General features: G+C 35.8%; 1 protein-coding gene across 2 annotated transcripts in view; it reads left to right on the forward strand.

The window, feature by feature from the left end:
* The first annotated feature begins 7,960 nt into the window (after positions 1-7,960).
* The window catches only part of LOC21406194 (probable L-gulonolactone oxidase 6), an 11,838-nt gene continuing 2,636 nt past the window's right edge, over positions 7,961-17,162 (forward strand). For both annotated transcript variants that reach the window (XM_024168365.1, XM_024168364.1), the window contains exon 1: positions 7,961-8,667. In XM_024168365.1, coding sequence (XP_024024133.1) covers positions 7,963-8,667 — 705 coding nt within the window. In that variant the 5' untranslated portion in view covers positions 7,961-7,962. The remainder of the gene's footprint in view (positions 8,668-17,162) is intronic.

Below are 17,162 nucleotides of genomic sequence, written 5' to 3' on the forward strand. Positions count from 1 at the left end.
TTAATTAATTTTTAATAATTTTAATTAAACATTATTATGTTACATACTGAATATAATTTATTAAGATAAATTAAAAGTGAAATATAAATTAATATTAAAAACAGTAAATCTAAATAAATTTATAAAATATATTATAAAACTACATGAAGTGCATATATAATGTTCAAAAAAATATAAAAGTCTAAATAATGTGAAAAATAAAATAGTACATATAACAAAACTAATCGTCTAAGTTTGTAGCATCACCAACAACCGAATCATCATTAGGACTGTCATCATTTGAAGAAGGCAGATCAAGAGCGTTTAGGTGAACTGGTTATGGACGATCAATCATAGGTAATTGGATGTTAGGCTGCAATTTAGACACCAACTCTAACATCTTCACCTGATTGTCATAAATCTTCATTTGTTCCCGGTACGATTTCTTTAAATAACGATCCACTGCTTCTACTTCACCATGGTGAATCCATGTACTATACAATGGATTAAAACTAAATCGATGTATATGTGCTCTCACAGTTTCTACTAGATGCATTTCATGGTTTCTACATTTCACCCAAGGATAGCTGATATGGCCAATTGAAGTTGTATAATTTTTGGCAACCTCAATAAAAGCAAATAACTCATTCCAATATTCATCCGACAATCGGTTCCTCAAATAAATCTGACTTTTGTCAATCGGCATTTCAACTATAAACAACAACAGACATAACAATTTATTAATGTGTTTAATTAATTTTAATTTTACTCTTAATTAACACAATTAAGTTTTATTAATTAAAGTGTGTTAATGAACTTATTAAAATTCTGGTTTTCTAACTAAATTTCGGCAGCATAACGACTTATTTTTCATATAATCCAAAAATCAAAACCTGCAGAAAAACAACTTTAAAAGATTTCGGCATACCATAGCTGTAAGATGTGTCACCCAGAACAAGAATCATAAACATATACTAAATTTCAACAATATAAGAAAATCATAATTCAAATATTGTCATCATAATCCCGAATTCATACAACCAAAAATTACTACAATTTTAAACTAAATAAATATAAAAAACTTACAAAGTTCAAACCCACTAAACGGGGGCTGAAAATAGCAGGATTACGTCGGAGGAACCGTGCAAACAAGGACGAAGGTGAAAAATCAAACGCCTACTCAAACGCCTACATCAAATTAAAACATTAAACATAATTTTCAAATAACTTCATTAAATCCAATCTAAATAATTTTTTTTACTTGTTGGTTTTTTTGAATTGTTTTTTTGTTGTCCCTTTCTATTAAATTTTATACTTTTTGGTGTACCTAATTAAATTATTTTTTCTTTAATTAACTCCCCCTGTAGTTTTTTTTTTCAAATTTATCCCTTATAAAATATATTTTCATGTGCTCTTTATTATACCAAAATTGAGCTCCACAAGAAAATTTTAAATGATCTACTAGAATAACATTTTCTTAAATGTATATCTAATTAAGATTTTTTTTCCCAAGTAACACTCTCACTTACTATTTCCCCATAAACATCTTTTATCTAATTTGTCCTTGTTAAAGTAATACACCTTAATATAGAGACGAGAAAAATTGAAATCTTCAAAAATTTAATTCACATATCAAAAAATTAAATAAGTTGATATACATGTTTCTAAAATGTGTTTCCAGCTAGTTAATAGTGTCACGAATTTTGATATTCTTAGCTATAACTCTTTTGTATTTTTAGTTTATGCCCCTTAAAATTCTGGCTCTGTCAAGGCTATCCGCTTCATTAAACTAGCAATTCAAGGGGTTTGTTTGGGTCGTTTTCAGAAAAAGTTTACCCTATAACAAAATCTCTAATAGTCAACTCCTAGAACATCTAAATTCTCAAAACTCAATCAAAACACATACTCAATCTTAAATCAATCCGTTTTCTTCTTCCATTTTCTCGGCAACCAAACATAAATTAGAAAAAGAAAAAAACTCACCTCTATGCAATCCTGGCGGGAGCAGGGCGGCGGCCGCAGGAGCGGGGCAGCAGGAAAGGGAAAGAAGAGAGAATCGATCAGAAGAGAGAGAAAGAGAAGGGAAGAGAGAGAGAAAGAACGGAAGGGAGACAAGGGGAGAGAGGGAAGGGGAGGGCCGGCGGCGGCAGGAGAGGGGAAGAAGAGAGATCCGCTCGGGAGAGAGAGAGAGAGAAGGGAAGAGAGAAAGAAAGAAGGGAAGAGAGACAAGGGCAGAGAGAGAAGGGGAGGCCGGTGGCGGCGACGGGAAAAGGAGGCAGAGAGAGAGAGATTTTGCAGGAGAGAGAGAGAGAGCATCAGGGGAAAATGAGAAGAAGAAGATGGGTATATTAGGTCAGATTTATTTGCGACGACATTGTCATCGCAAATAAATTTAAAATGTCGTCGCAAATAATTTAAGTATTTGCGACGACATTTTCTCGCCGTAAATAATTTTAAAGTCGTCGCAAATAATGATTTTTTCCCGCGCCTACTTTTTCGTGAAATAAGATTATTTGCGACGATAAGAAACAATGTCGTCGCAAGTAAGGCAAACTATTTGCGACGACATTTGCCGTCGCAAATAGTTGGATATTTGCGACGACTCATCGTCGCAAAAAAACGGATTACCTTGGCGCCAAAAATCCGCGCCATTGAAATTTACGTGCCAATATTATTTGCAACAACATTGAAGTTATTAACAACGATATGGTTATTTTATTTAATGGGAACTATTTGCGACGACAAATGTCATCGCAATTGGCTTAATTGTTGTAGTGCAACTTCTCTACGAGATCATTATAACCATAAGTGTTACTAACTATTACAAATTGGAAAGGAGTTAATGTGAAGAGTGCAGAGCCCACTACTATCTGATGATCTTCTAATAAAGTCTTTTTGATCAAGTGGCACGACTACTCCATTGTTTTTTGCTTCGCACTTTAGTCATGATAATGCACTCATATTATGAATCTACTCCCACTCTAGACTCTAGAGTTTCCCCAGAAATAAGCACCATAGTGTTAAACATCATCACAAATAGAATGACACTACAATAAAAAAGCTCATTTACGGCGACGCTATGTCATCGCAAATAACTGATTTGTCATCGCAAATATTTTATTTTTGACGACATGTCGTCGTAAATTTATCGTCGCAAAAACTATGACGCAAATAATATATTTGCGACGACATAGTTTTAAAATGTTGTCACAAATATATTAGCGACGACAGTCGTCGCGAATAAGTCGTCTCGAATGTTCTGTCGAATATGTCATTGATGATGACGTGTCTTAAATTATTTGCAACGACAAATCTAAAGTGTCATCGCTAGTAATGTAGACTATTTGTGATGACATTTTAGATTTGTCGTCACAAAAATTATTTTTTTTACCATACTTTCCTAATAATATTAATTATTAAGTATATAAATTAGAAGAAAATTTAATAATAAAATAAAATAATAAAATTGATATAAAATAGTCAACACAATAATAAAATAAGTCTTAAAAAGTAAGTTAATCAAGAAATACTAAAAAGTATTGATAATAAGAAAAATAAAAACATATATTTTAATCTCATAAATTAGCTGCATCATCGTCCTCATCCTCGTCTTCTTTGTTTCGCTCAGGCGGCAGAAGAACCAACGGTTGAGGACGGTTAACTAGCAAGAAGTTGATGTTGGGATTCATCGCAGGCATGACTTCCATCATGATCTACTGGTTGTCGAACATGTTGCATTGCTCGATGTAGAGGTTGTTCAGCCAGTTTTGGACATGCTGGGGCAGATTAACCAAAGATGACCCGTCCGATTGCGAAGCAGATGATGAGGTGGAAACGCTTGAACGATTCCTTCGTGGCAGTGTCGGTCCCACTCCCTTATTGTGCCCTCTGTGCTTGCCCAAGACTTGGGACATAATTCCCTCCTCATTGACCGCCATAGATGAACCTTTCCCAACAGACTGTGTCATCTGTGTGGTTCTTTCTACCCCTATTTGAGCCTGTAAAGATAAATACAATAAAAATTAATAAAAATAATATAATATGTTATGTTAAATATGAAAAAAGAAATAAATTTAAAATTTACTTATAAATACAAGTTCCGCGTCCGGATTGATAAAATTCTACCCATGACGGTGCATGTCACCCCAATTATCAATTAGAGAAAACGGTTATTTGAGACCCTTCGTTTAGAAAATGCCTATTGTTTATGCCATCTTTCTTGTCCTGCCCTCCTAAACAGATTTGATTATTTTATTTCATTTTTTTATTGTTACATTTTCTTATTTTGACGTTAAGATAGGTATTACCCATATTAAGGACAAAAGTTGGAGTGTTGGGAGGGGATTAATTATCACAAATTGAAATTATATAATATAATTGAGAAAGTGACATGGCCAAGGATTATTATTTTGGTTTGATCAAAACACAGGACAGGAGACAGGCGATCTTATTTTGCTGTAAACAGCCCCAAAACGCAACAACATTTATATTGGTCTCTATTTTTCCATCTGTCACGGCACAAACACATTTGTCTGTCACACTGACAATATTATAGACACAGACAATGACCTTGCCAACAAGTTCTCCCATTCAAATTGTTACCCACAAGTTTTCCCAAATGGAGTATTATTTATTGGAAAACGATCACAGTAAGATTTCTATTGATCTTTTCTCTTCAAGTTTTTAAGAGGATTTTACCTGACAAAATACTCATTTTTTGCTGCTCTTATCTTCTGAAAGTATTTGTGCAAGGTAGTCTTTCAGTCCTTATAACATTTACTGGCTTCACGGTTGACTACATCTCTAATGATGCCGTTGTCGCGGTCGTAGTCGAGGTTAAACTAATCTTGGAATACATTAAAAAATCAACAAATAAATCTTATTTATTGTATCCACAATTAAAAATTTTTAGAACAAATTTTGTTTCAAATAGATACCGGCATGCAATTTTGAATCTTCCTTTTGCGCTCCGCAGGCACATCCTTCCAGGCATTGTAGTGTGGGTCACATATATCTCTTGTGTGCAAGCTGACAACACTGTCAAAATATTTGGCGTTTTTGCCAATTGCCTTCCACAAACCTGTCTCGTCAAACAAGACAAAAAGCTTCACATCTTTTTGTACTTTCTCCACTATATCTCGACCTATAGGTACTCCATGACCAGACCGAAGTTGAGATGTCGACTCCGAAACTGTAAGAAAATAAAAATAACGAAATTTGATTATAGAGAGTTCGACAAGTAACAAGTTTTGAGAGTATGTGTTATAGCGTATAATACCTGACTGACAATGTGCCGGGCATGTCGTCAGATTAGGTGGAGGCTGTGATCCTCCAGCAGAGCTGGCACATGTAGCTGCTGGGCCAGACATTGAGACGCTGTGTTGTAAAAAAAATTATTTGTTACTTTATTTGGTACGCAATTTGTTAAAAATTTTATAAAAAAAATTCATAAATATAAATTAACTAGTTTGGTTCTATTCATCGTCACTACGAATGTCTCTACGTCGTCATCATCTTCAGAATCGACGAGCTCATCTTCAATATAGTCAAACACAGTTTCATCATCACCATCGTCAATAAAGTCATCTTCATCTTCAGCGGGCGACTTGTCCCGCAAGTATGCGTCGACGCTAGACGTGACAGTATTTGCTTCGATATCAGGCCGATCAAATTATAAGTTTTGTCAAATTTTATGAACAAGTTATTTTTTTATTGTTGCACTCATAATGTTTATAATTAATTTTAAATTTTCTTTCTATTAATAAAATTAATTCTTATTAATTAAATTCTTAAAATTAATAGGTTTTAATAAAAGTTCGGCATCATAGCGACATATTTTTCTTATTATCTAAAAATTCAAACCTGTAAAAAAACAGTTTTTAAAAGATTTCATCACACCATAACTACAAGATGTGCCACCCAGAACAATTATCAAAACTTTTAATTTCAACCTAAATCAAATTATAATCTTAAAATTTCAGCAATCTCAATATCAAATTTCAACAATCTCAAAATTCATACTCTAAAATTCAATCTATAATCCAAATTTCAAATTATATACTAATTCTAAAATCTATAAATCAAACTTTAAGATTTATAATCCATAATTATAAACAATTCAAATAACAAAAAACTCATATATTTTAAACTAAAAAATACAATAATTATAGAAAAACTTACAAAATTCAAACCCACTGAAACGGGGGCTGAAAATGGTAAGATAAACAGGGGCAAAGGGCGGTGGCGGCAGAGTTCGACGGTGGCGGATTTTGGCGGTGAGATTTTGGGATTTTTTGGATGAAAAAACAAATAAAACTTATAATATTGTTGATTTTGAAGATAATACAAGAAGATTTTGAGAGTTTGGGGTCAGAAAACTGGTGAGAGGCCGAGAGAGAGAGAGAGAAGCCGATCGAAAAAAAAGGAAGAGGAGGCTCTGCCCGTGGGCATATAACAGAGTTTTTTGCAACAACAGTCGTCACAAATATAACTTAAAATTATTTGCGACGACACTTACATTATTTGCGACGACACATGTTGTCGCAAATATAACTAAATTATTTAGGGTTTAGAAGGAAGGTTCTCGAATTATTATTTGCGACGACAACTATAATGTCGTCGTAAATAATTTTTGGGGACCCGCTAAATTTCCCCGCCTGTTATTTTACTGAGGGAATACAAAATCACTTATTGCGATGACACACATTAATGTCATCACAAGAAAATTTTGTCACCCGTCAAAATAATCATTTTTGCTCGGGAGAAAATAAATAAATTAAATTTTATTTGGGACGACATGTTTCGTTGCAAATAGTTAATTATTTGCGACGACATGTCGACGCTGTCGTCACAAATAATGTTATTTTTGCGCTAAAAGTTCGTGCCAGATAAGATCTACCGCCAAGTAAATATTTGCGATGACGCGTGAGTTTTTAGCGATGACTATATTTTTTCAGTTTTATGAAAATATTTGTGACGACATATCACCATAAATATTTATTTATTTGTGATGACAATTATCGTCATAAATAGCACAAATTATAGTAGTGTGAGAGTCTGATTTGTTAACCTTATATTATGAGACTCATATTTTATTAGTGGGTAGTGCTTAATATCATTATTGCCTTGTAACATTATTCACTCTGAAGTTTAAAAAAAAAAAAGAAGAAGAAGAGGGAACTGCAAGATTGAAACTCTTGCAAGGAAAGAAAGGACACGTTACTACAGTTTCTTGGGACAAGTGGAGACGATGACGGTGATATTGAAATTATAAGTCCAGTGCTTGTAAAGGAAACAAAACACCATGATTTCAAGCTACAGCAAAATTTAAGCAAACAAAAAAAAAAACAAAAAAACAAAAAAACAAAAAACAAAAAAAAAAAAGGAAAGGAAAGGAAAGGAATGGAAGGAGGGAAGGAGCAAAAAAAGCTAAAGCAAAAGTAGCCGCTGATCCATTAATCACAAGGTCGAGTACTAGTTGAGCCACATTATTTATGAGTGCCACGAATTAATCCAGGCCAATGGGCTCACCCCACATATGGTCAAGATTACATGGTCTTATTATTAATTGAAAAAATGTTTGCATCTATTTATTTCATCTGTTTGAATCAAAAATTTCAATTTAAAATGAGAATTAACGTAACTAATATATATATATATATATATAATATAATATAAGGCAGTTTGCAAATCCTAACAAGTACTCAAGTAACAACCGACCTGTTTCATGTCATTTAACCAAGTGGTTCATTGACTTGTTTTGCCCTTGAAGCCTAATCAATTGAAGTGCAATTGATGTTAAACGGGTTATATTTAAGAGAAAATACTGTAATAAAAAATTTAAATTGTGATTTAAACTAACGAAATGAAAGAAGGCTTATTAATTCCTGCTCAAGCCACTTAACTACGAGTGTTAATATATATAGGAGAGTCATATTCTTATGCGCACAATTTACTTGCTATGTGCAATATCCAACAACCACAATGGACCAAAATATGCCGATGTTATTTTCTACAAGGTCATTGTTAAGGCAAATCCTGCAATCAAACATTCTTTTTCTCTTCTTCTTAGCGGTTTGTTGCACTCCTCCGGAGGACCCCGTCAAGTGCTCCTCACCCAACAACACAAACTGCACCATCACCAACTCCTACGGTGCCTTCCCCGACCGGAGCATCTGCCGAGCAGGCAGCGCAGCCTACCCCGCCACGGAGGAAGAGCTAATCGCCGTCATCGCCAACGCCACCAGGAACGGATTGAAAATGAAGGCAGCGACGCGTTTCTCTCACAGCATTCCAAAGCTGGCTTGCCCCGGAGGCAAAGAAGGCCTTCTCATAAGCACCAAGCTTCTGAACCGCGTGTTGAACATCGACGTTAAGGCGATGACGATGACGGTCGAGAGCGGGGTGACGCTTAGGGAGCTGATTAGTGAGGCTGCAACGGCGGGTCTGGCATTGTCCTACGCGCCATATTGGTGGGGCTTGACGGTGGGAGGGCTTTTGGGCACGGGCGCTCATGGCAGTACATTGTGGGACAAGGGAAGTTCTGTCCATGACTATGTAGTTGGGCTTACCATTGTTAGTCCGGGTGGGGCTGAAGACGGATTTGTCAAAGTTAGGAGGCTTAATGACGGTGATCAAGAGCTAAACGCGGCCAAGGTTTCGCTTGGAGTTCTTGGGGTTATTTCTCAGGTATGGATTAATTAATTCATGATGCGTTGTTTGGTCGTAAGCTTTTTTTGTTGTTATGATTATGAGTAAAGTTTGCGAAACAAACAGAAAATTACACTATCATTATATGCATTGCTTAAAGCAAGAAAGACATGATAGAACGCGATATATATATATATATATATATATTTATATTTAAGGAAAATACGCGATATTTCGTGTGTCGTAATTTACGTATTTGCCAAAAAAGAAGTCGAAATTTTTAATCTAAAATTAACTTAAAAATTAATTATAGTGAGTACCTTCTTTTTTTTTTTTTTTTTTTTTCGAAACAAACAGAAAATTACACTATCATTATATGCATTGCTTAAAGCAAGAAAGACATGATAGAACGCGATATATATATATATATATATATTTATATTTAAGGAAAATACGCGATATTTCGTGTGTCGTAATTTACGTATTTGCCAAAAAAGAAGTCGAAATTTTTAATCTAAAATTAACTTAAAAATTAATTATAGTGAGTACCTTCTTTTTTTTTTTTTTTTTTTTTTTGGAATAAGGAAGGATCGTATTAAGAAGAAAATGCTACAATAGTCTCTTCTAACTACTAATAATGATCTTCAACTAAAAAGGAAGAAAATTTAGCTAAGGTGTGGGCAGCCACATTACTAGTCATCGCAACATGACTACAAGTACCACCAGTAGCTTCAGACATCAAGACCTTGATGTCATTCAACAAGAGAAATTCTGCGGCACAAGGAGAGGTCTCATTCACTGCACGAACTGCGTTTATAGAATCACTTCCAATTAGGAGAGCCGCAAGCCACTATCTTTAGCAAACTAAAGACCCTCCCTAATAGCTAAGCACTCTGCTGCAAAAGGAGAGAAGTTCCCACATACCAGTTTCGAAAAAGCCCCAAGAACAAAGCCTGAAGAATCTCGGATAAGGCCTCCAACTCCAATCCGACCTCGACCTGGTATCACAGAAGCATCAACATTGAGCTTCAACAAGTTTTCTGCAGGGGCCCTCCAATGCTGCGCACGAGAAACCGGCTTATCCACCACTGTTGTCTGCTGAAACTGAATTTTCTGAAATTCATGCAACCAAACACTCGCCGCTTGTAAAATATCCATAGATTGTTGAGTACGCTCTCCATGGACATAAGCGTTTCTATCCTTCCAAACAAACCAAAGAATCACGACTCAATGATTTCCACAGTGACAGCAACAGGTAATCCATCTTATCTCCATGGAAAGCAATCAGTAGATTCCAAAACACACTGACGCTCCATATTCGCATGGCTGCATCACAAGAAATCAATGCATGGAACGTCGTTTCAACACTATTAAGACAGCGTCTGCACCCCGGAGAACAATCAATCCCTCTTCAACCCAAAGAGTGTAAGGATGGCAAAATGTCATGGAACACCCTCCAAACGAAGAGTTTCACTCTATGGGGGATATTTAAGTGCCACATAAATCAACACCATCTTCGATCTGCACACCCCCTTGACGAATGAGCACCATACCTTTCCTCCATGGCTCGAAAATAACCCGACTTCACCGAGTATCGACCTTTATTGTCATAATGCCAGATTAAAGAATCTGCACATCTAAATCTCCCAATCCGGATACTTTCAATAACTTCTATATCAGCAGCCAACAAAGTCGATTGTAACAGCTCATTATTCCAACCCAACAACATATCATCCTCAACACACGAGATTAGAAACATTCCAGTCACTAGTTGCTTGGTTTGCCACTGTAATTGGCAGGAAATTAAAGAGACTGGACGAGGCAGCCAAGGATTTCGGAAAACTCTAATCTGTCGACCATCACCAACACGCCAGCGCAAACCTAGCCTTAGCAAATCTCAACCCCATACCAAGCTCCTCCAAATGTAGGAGGGGTTATACCCCACTTGTGCTTCATTCAAACTATGAGAAGAAAAGTAGCGGGCCTTCAAAACTCTCGCCACCAATGAGCCCGGTTTTTGAATTAGCCTCCAACATTGCTTAGCCAGCAGAGCTTGGTTGAGGACTTCCAGATCTCTGGAACCCAAACCGCCATCAACTTTTGATTTACACAATTTGTCCCAAGCCCACCAATGGAGCTTTCGCTTCAATTCATCCCCTCCCCACCAAAATCGGGCAATCAACTGGTGAAGATCATCACACAAACTTCTTGGCATCCTAAAAACACTCATAGTGTAATTAGGAATAGCTAAAGCTACTGCCTTAATCAGAACCTCTCTTCCTCCTTGAGAAAACAGCTTCCCCTTCCACTGTTGAATTTTCTTACCCACCCGCTCCTTAATTAGACGAAAAGTTTGCTTCTTATTCTTCCCTACCAACGTTGGCAGCCCCAGGTAACGCTCATGAGATGTGGCTGCATTCAGTCCAAGGGCAGATTGGATCTCAGCTCTGATATTTACATCCACGTTGGGGCTAAAAGTAATGGAGGATTTTTGGAAATTTATGCTTTGACCAGAAGCTCTTTCATAGCACGTCAAGACCTCCTTAATCACAGCACCCTCTTCAGGCTTAGCTTTACCAAAAACCAAACTATCATCCGCAAAAAACAGGTGGCTGACTTTAGGGCCATTTCTAGAGCACGCTGCTCCGCTCCCCAAATAAGAGTAGAAAGGCCTTCGGCACATATCAAAAATTGTTGAGAAAAGTACATGTGTGTGTTGTTCCACATAAAAAGTGAATGTGAATGTAAAGTGATTTATATATATAGAAGAACCTAAGACTTAATAGGTTATCCTTTTGGGTCAAGTTGAGCTCGTGAAGTGTGTTGGACCAGTTTCCCACGTTGCCTCCCGTGGAGAGTTGGTGTTCCTGTAGCTATGCGGATGGTGGAGCATTTTGGTGGACTCGCATGGTTTCGGCTCTCTTTCACATGCTTGAGTTGGCTCCCGTTTGGAGTGTAATGCTTAGATGTGCCGGCTACTTGAAACTTTAATTCGAGGGGGAGCTCGGTAAACACACACATGAGGGGGAGATTGTTGAGAAAAGTGCATGTGTGTATTGTCCCACATAGAAAGTGGATGAGAATGTGAAGTGGTTTATATACATAGAATGGCCCAAGACCTAATAGGTTAACTTTTTGGTCAAATTGGACTCGTGAAGTGTGTTGGGTCAGTTTCGCATGTGGTGTCTCCCCAATAAAAATAAATATGGTGACAAAAGACATCCCTGCAGAGTACCTCTATGTGCTTGAACCTCCCCCCACCGGAACACCATTAACCAGAAAAGAGAACTTTGCTGACAGAAATACAATTTTGGATCAGCGACGTTCACCGATGAGAAAATGCAAGCTTCTCCATCATACCTAAAAGGAAAGACCACTCCACCCGATCATATGCCTTATGCATATCGAGTTTTAGCGCGAACCATCCCTTTTTCCCATCACTCTTTTTCTTCAATGCATGCATTAGCTCAAAAGCAATCATCCAATTATCCGTGATCAATCTTCCTGGAACGAATGCACTTTGAGAGGCCGAAATCACGCTATCAAGAATCTTCATAAGCCTATTAGATAGCGTTTTTGTGACAATTTTATAAAGTACATTACACAAACTAATAGGCCTAAACTGAGAAATTTTCTTCGGGGATTTTATCTTCGGAGTAAGGCAAACATAAGTCTCATTCCAACCTGCTATAGTCTCCCCGTCATTCAGAACCCGAAGACGCGCTTTGGTAACATCACTACCCACCACCTCCCAATTCTGTTGAAAGAAAGCTGCATGGAAACCATCAGGTCCTGGTGCCTTATTACTCCCCATACTAAAGAGAGAGCCTTTTTTACCTCTACACTCGTAAAAAGAGCATCCAACTTTGAAGCCATCTCAGTCGAGATTACAGGCTCAACCAGATTAGTAACCCGGGAAATCTCCTCTTCAGAAGGATCACATGAAGAGAAAATATCCCCAAAGTATTCCTAAATAATTGAAGAAATCTCAGAGTCGCTGGTCTGACGAGAAATATAGGGCATGTTTTTTTTGGTTGAAAATTCAAAAAAAGTTTGAACTCAAGTTACAACTTTATTTAAGTTCATATTTTTTTTTTATAAAATTTTAGTTTAAACTTAAGTTTTGGCTAAAATCTGAGATCAAGTTCTCCCTTCAACTCAAGTTTTTAAACTCAAATTCAAGGTAATGAACAATATTTTTTCTATTCTTAAAAACACCATAACTTTTTTGTTTTAATTCCGATTGAGATGATTTTTTTTATGCGTTCACAACAAAAAGATGAATAAAACCCCACCCCTATAACCTATTAAAATTTTATATCACCACTGAGTTTTTATTAAAATACTATCTAAATACAAATTCAAGTTTTGACCCACCCAAACACAAATTCAAATAGATTCTCAATTCAAACTAAAAGTCAAATGTGCACATCTAAACACAAACTCAAGTTAAAACTTCAACTAAGGGTGGCAATTCGTGTCACGTATCGTGTTCATGTCGTGTTTTGATCGTTTCTTTCTAAATTTACAGTCAACCCGAACACGACCCGTGACACAAAATTTTTTAAAAGCCGCAACACGAACACGGCACAACCACTTTACGGGTTGACATGACACGACACGAAAATGACCCGTGACACAAAATTGACCCATAAACCTGAAATTGACACGAAATTGTATACTTTTATTTAAAACCCATTTGGTTCATGGATTAGAACCATGAGATTAGAACCATTTTCGATTTACGTGTTTTTTATGAGAAAAATACTGTAGCAAATCATGAACCATGATTTGAATCAGAGAATGAATCCTCCAACCAAACGGGCTCTTAGTTTTTTACATATTAGAAATAACTTAAAATTCATAACACACTAAATTAAAATAGCATCTATTGAAATTAAACAAATAATATTATAAGATTTTGAGTATAACTATCATGATATCAAAAGTTCATAATAAAATAAAAAATATATGTATTTTTTAGTTTTTTATGAGTTTCCTGTTGTGTTCGGGTTAGACGGGTCCAACCCGAAATTGATTCGTGTTTTTCATGTTAATTTTAGGTCGACCTAATTCTGACCCGAACATCTTTTTTCTCAACCCTAACCCGTGAAATTCGTGTCGTTTTCAAGTTGTGTGGTGACCCATATTGTCGACCCTATAACTCAAATTATAATTCAAATTCAACTTAAAACTTCAACTAAGGGTGGCAATTCGTGTCACGTATCGTGTTCATGTCGTGTTTTGATCGTTTCTTTCTAAATTTACAGTCAACCCGAACACGACCCGTGACACAAAATTTTTTAAAAGCCGCAACACGAACACGGCACAACCACTTTACGGGTTGACATGACACGACACGAAAATGACCCGTGACACAAAATTGACCCATAAACCTGAAATTGACACGAAATTGTATACTTTTATTTAAAACCCATTTGGTTCATGGATTAGAACCATGAGATTAGAACCATTTTCGATTTACGTGTTTTTTATGAGAAAAATACTGTAGCAAATCATGAACCATGATTTGAATCAGAGAATGAATCCTCCAACCAAACGGGCTCTTAGTTTTTTACATATTAGAAATAACTTAAAATTCATAACACACTAAATTAAAATAGCATCTATTGAAATTAAACAAATAATATTATAAGATTTTGAGTATAACTATCATGATATCAAAAGTTCATAATAAAATAAAAAATATATGTATTTTTTAGTTTTTTATGAGTTTCCTGTTGTGTTCGGGTTAGACGGGTCCAACCCGAAATTGATTCGTGTTTTTCATGTTAATTTTAGGTCGACCTAATTCTGACCCGAACATCTTTTTTCTCAACCCTAACCCGTGAAATTCGTGTCGTTTTCAAGTTGTGTGGTGACCCATATTGTCGACCCTATAACTCAAATTATAATTCAAATTCAACTTAAAATCTACACTCAAATTACTATAACTTAAAAATGCAACTCAACAAACCCATAGTCACACGAGCCACCACCAATTTCAAGCATCAGAACTTCAATGTCCTTGATTATCGATTCTTCCGCAGCTAAACAAGACACATTTGAATTTTAGTAAACCTCTGTAGCTTTATTTTCCCCTTCTCAATTTATCCTCTCATTTTTAAAAATTACAAATTACCGCTCATTTTTTGAATTTAAGAAACGTTCTATTTCATTTTCCCGAATTTTTTGGACTAAAAATGAAAAACAAAGCAAAACGTCAAAAAATACCTCCTAATAACTCTCAGTATAACTTCTCTAGATATTGTAAAAATAGCAAAAATGATAATCCTCTTTTGTAAGGAAAATACATGATTTGATTTGGACATCCACCACAAAAAATGAACTAAACAATAAAAGAACAATAAAAGCAAAATACCAAAATACTTATGCAAAATAGAAGAAAGAGATAACTCCTACTTAATAAAAAATTCTTATTTAGTTTTTTAAGAAGCTCGAAGGAGAATCGCAACCGGCCCTAGAGAGAAACGAGAAAAAGAGAAAAAAAGAGAGTGAGTTGGCCAGAATTTTAGGACCATCTTTGGGCGCGTCACCAGACTTCCGACCCTAAAACTTGGTCCCCATATTCGTCTCTTCGTTGTCTTCTACGTGGTGGTGGCAGTATGTGGAGTAATGCTTTCTTTGGAGCAGATCGGACATGCTTTGGAAGGGAGTGCCGCTCGTTTGGGCTGTTGTCTCCAACATGTTCGCCAGATGATGGCCGTGCTCCTTTGGCGTTTGGTTTGGTGCGACAGTGGGTTTCTCTTTGGAGGTGGTGTTTTCGATTGCTGGCAATGGCTGCAGAGGGTGAGTTTCACTTGTGGTTTTACGCCGTTTGCTTGACCTTTCCGTATCTCTTTCAAAGTCATCTGCCCTTCCTAGTCGCTTGACAACGGGTCTTCGGGTCTTTTGTGTTTATTATGTTTTTTGTTTTTGGTGTGTTTTTACTATAATAACCGGGGTTTTCTCCCCATTGTCTTTGTTTATTTTTAGTGTCCGTTAGACTGGTGTCTTGGCGGTGTTTGGTGTAGTCTTAGTGCTACAGTGTTTTGTCCCTCCATCGCTCAAAAGCTTATCTTCTAAGAGGGGTTTTATCAAATAGAGCCGTAGATTTACTTAATCTTAGTGTGCTAAGGTATTCTCTCATTTTTAAACCTCATGTGTATGTCTGTTTCGTTTGATTTTATTTAAATGTAAGTTCTTTGGGTTTTTATTTTAAAAAAAAAAATAGAAGAAAGAGAACACCGGAATTTACTTGATCTGATATAGGTATGACTACATCCTCAATTGACCATTAATTACATTGAAAAAAAAAATTCACAACTTCGACAATTTCATAATTATCCTCAATTGATTAAAAGCTTAACTTTTTATTTTTTCAGCCATGATGTAAACGGCGGTGATATGAAATCAACTAACATAGAAACAGAGAAAAGTAGCTCTCAGACGTACTTCATTAGCTTCAGCTTTCCTTGAATGTTGTTGACGAATACTTACAAATTCTTTTTTTTATATAATTTACAAATACTTAGAGGACTGTCACCAAGAGAAGCCTTGACTTTTATGTAATGGGAATTGCCTAAGTTCTGTTTACCGGCAGATATGGGACTCCCACAAAAGGTTAAAAAATTCATAATACAACTTTTTTTGTCTTGAAAAACCGATACTTAGTGGACATTTGGTTTATGAATTCAGAATCATAATTCAGAACCATTTTCAATTTACGTGTGTTTTTTATAAGAGAAAATATTATAGTGAGTCACGAACCATGATATGAACTATGACACGAATGCTTGCTCCAAACACAGATTCTCGCTCTATTTCATCGCAATAAATTCACTAAAAAATGTCGTTCTTGTTCGTGATTTGACTCAATGGCATATAGAAAATAAAATAGAATGTGGATAAGATAACATGTATTACATTCGGTGCTTTTATGTCAATTCTATCTACTTTGGAAAATTCATGAAATTTATAGATAGTCTCTGAGCTTTTTTCTTCTTCTTACAATAGTTAATTTTTCTTATGAACAATCCCTAAACTTTAAAAGTGTCTAATAAATGGGCTCTTTGTTGAATTTTGGATGAGAACCATTAACTTTGTCTCATAAAAGATCCTTAAACTATCTCATTTCTACAAACTTTAATCCCTAAACTTAAAAAAAAAAAAAAAAAACCTTATTATCTTAAAAATTATAAAATCAGAAAAAGAACTAAAAACACTAAAATAGTCAAATAAAAAAATAAAAATCCTATAGAACAACAACACATGTCATCATCTTCTCGACTAAAAATAAGAATCTAAAGAAATTAAATCTAAAAGCTCAACAACACAGAAATTTCTCCTTAGTGCAAAAACACACAAAATATTCAAAGAGCAACAAAGCCAAGCCAAGATCTGCAGCAAGCATCCAAACATTGAGCATCGGTCGAACCGCTGTCAATGAAGCCGAAAAGTGTCATTCCAAGATGCGAAAGCCTCTTGAGTTTGAATCCAAAAGCCTCGCCAGAGTCAAATGAGGCTGGAGAGGG

This window comes from Morus notabilis, unplaced genomic scaffold (assembly GCF_000414095.1).
Source record: "Morus notabilis unplaced genomic scaffold, ASM41409v2 Scaffold404, whole genome shotgun sequence".
NCBI classification, from domain to species: Eukaryota; Viridiplantae; Streptophyta; class Magnoliopsida; order Rosales; family Moraceae; genus Morus; species Morus notabilis.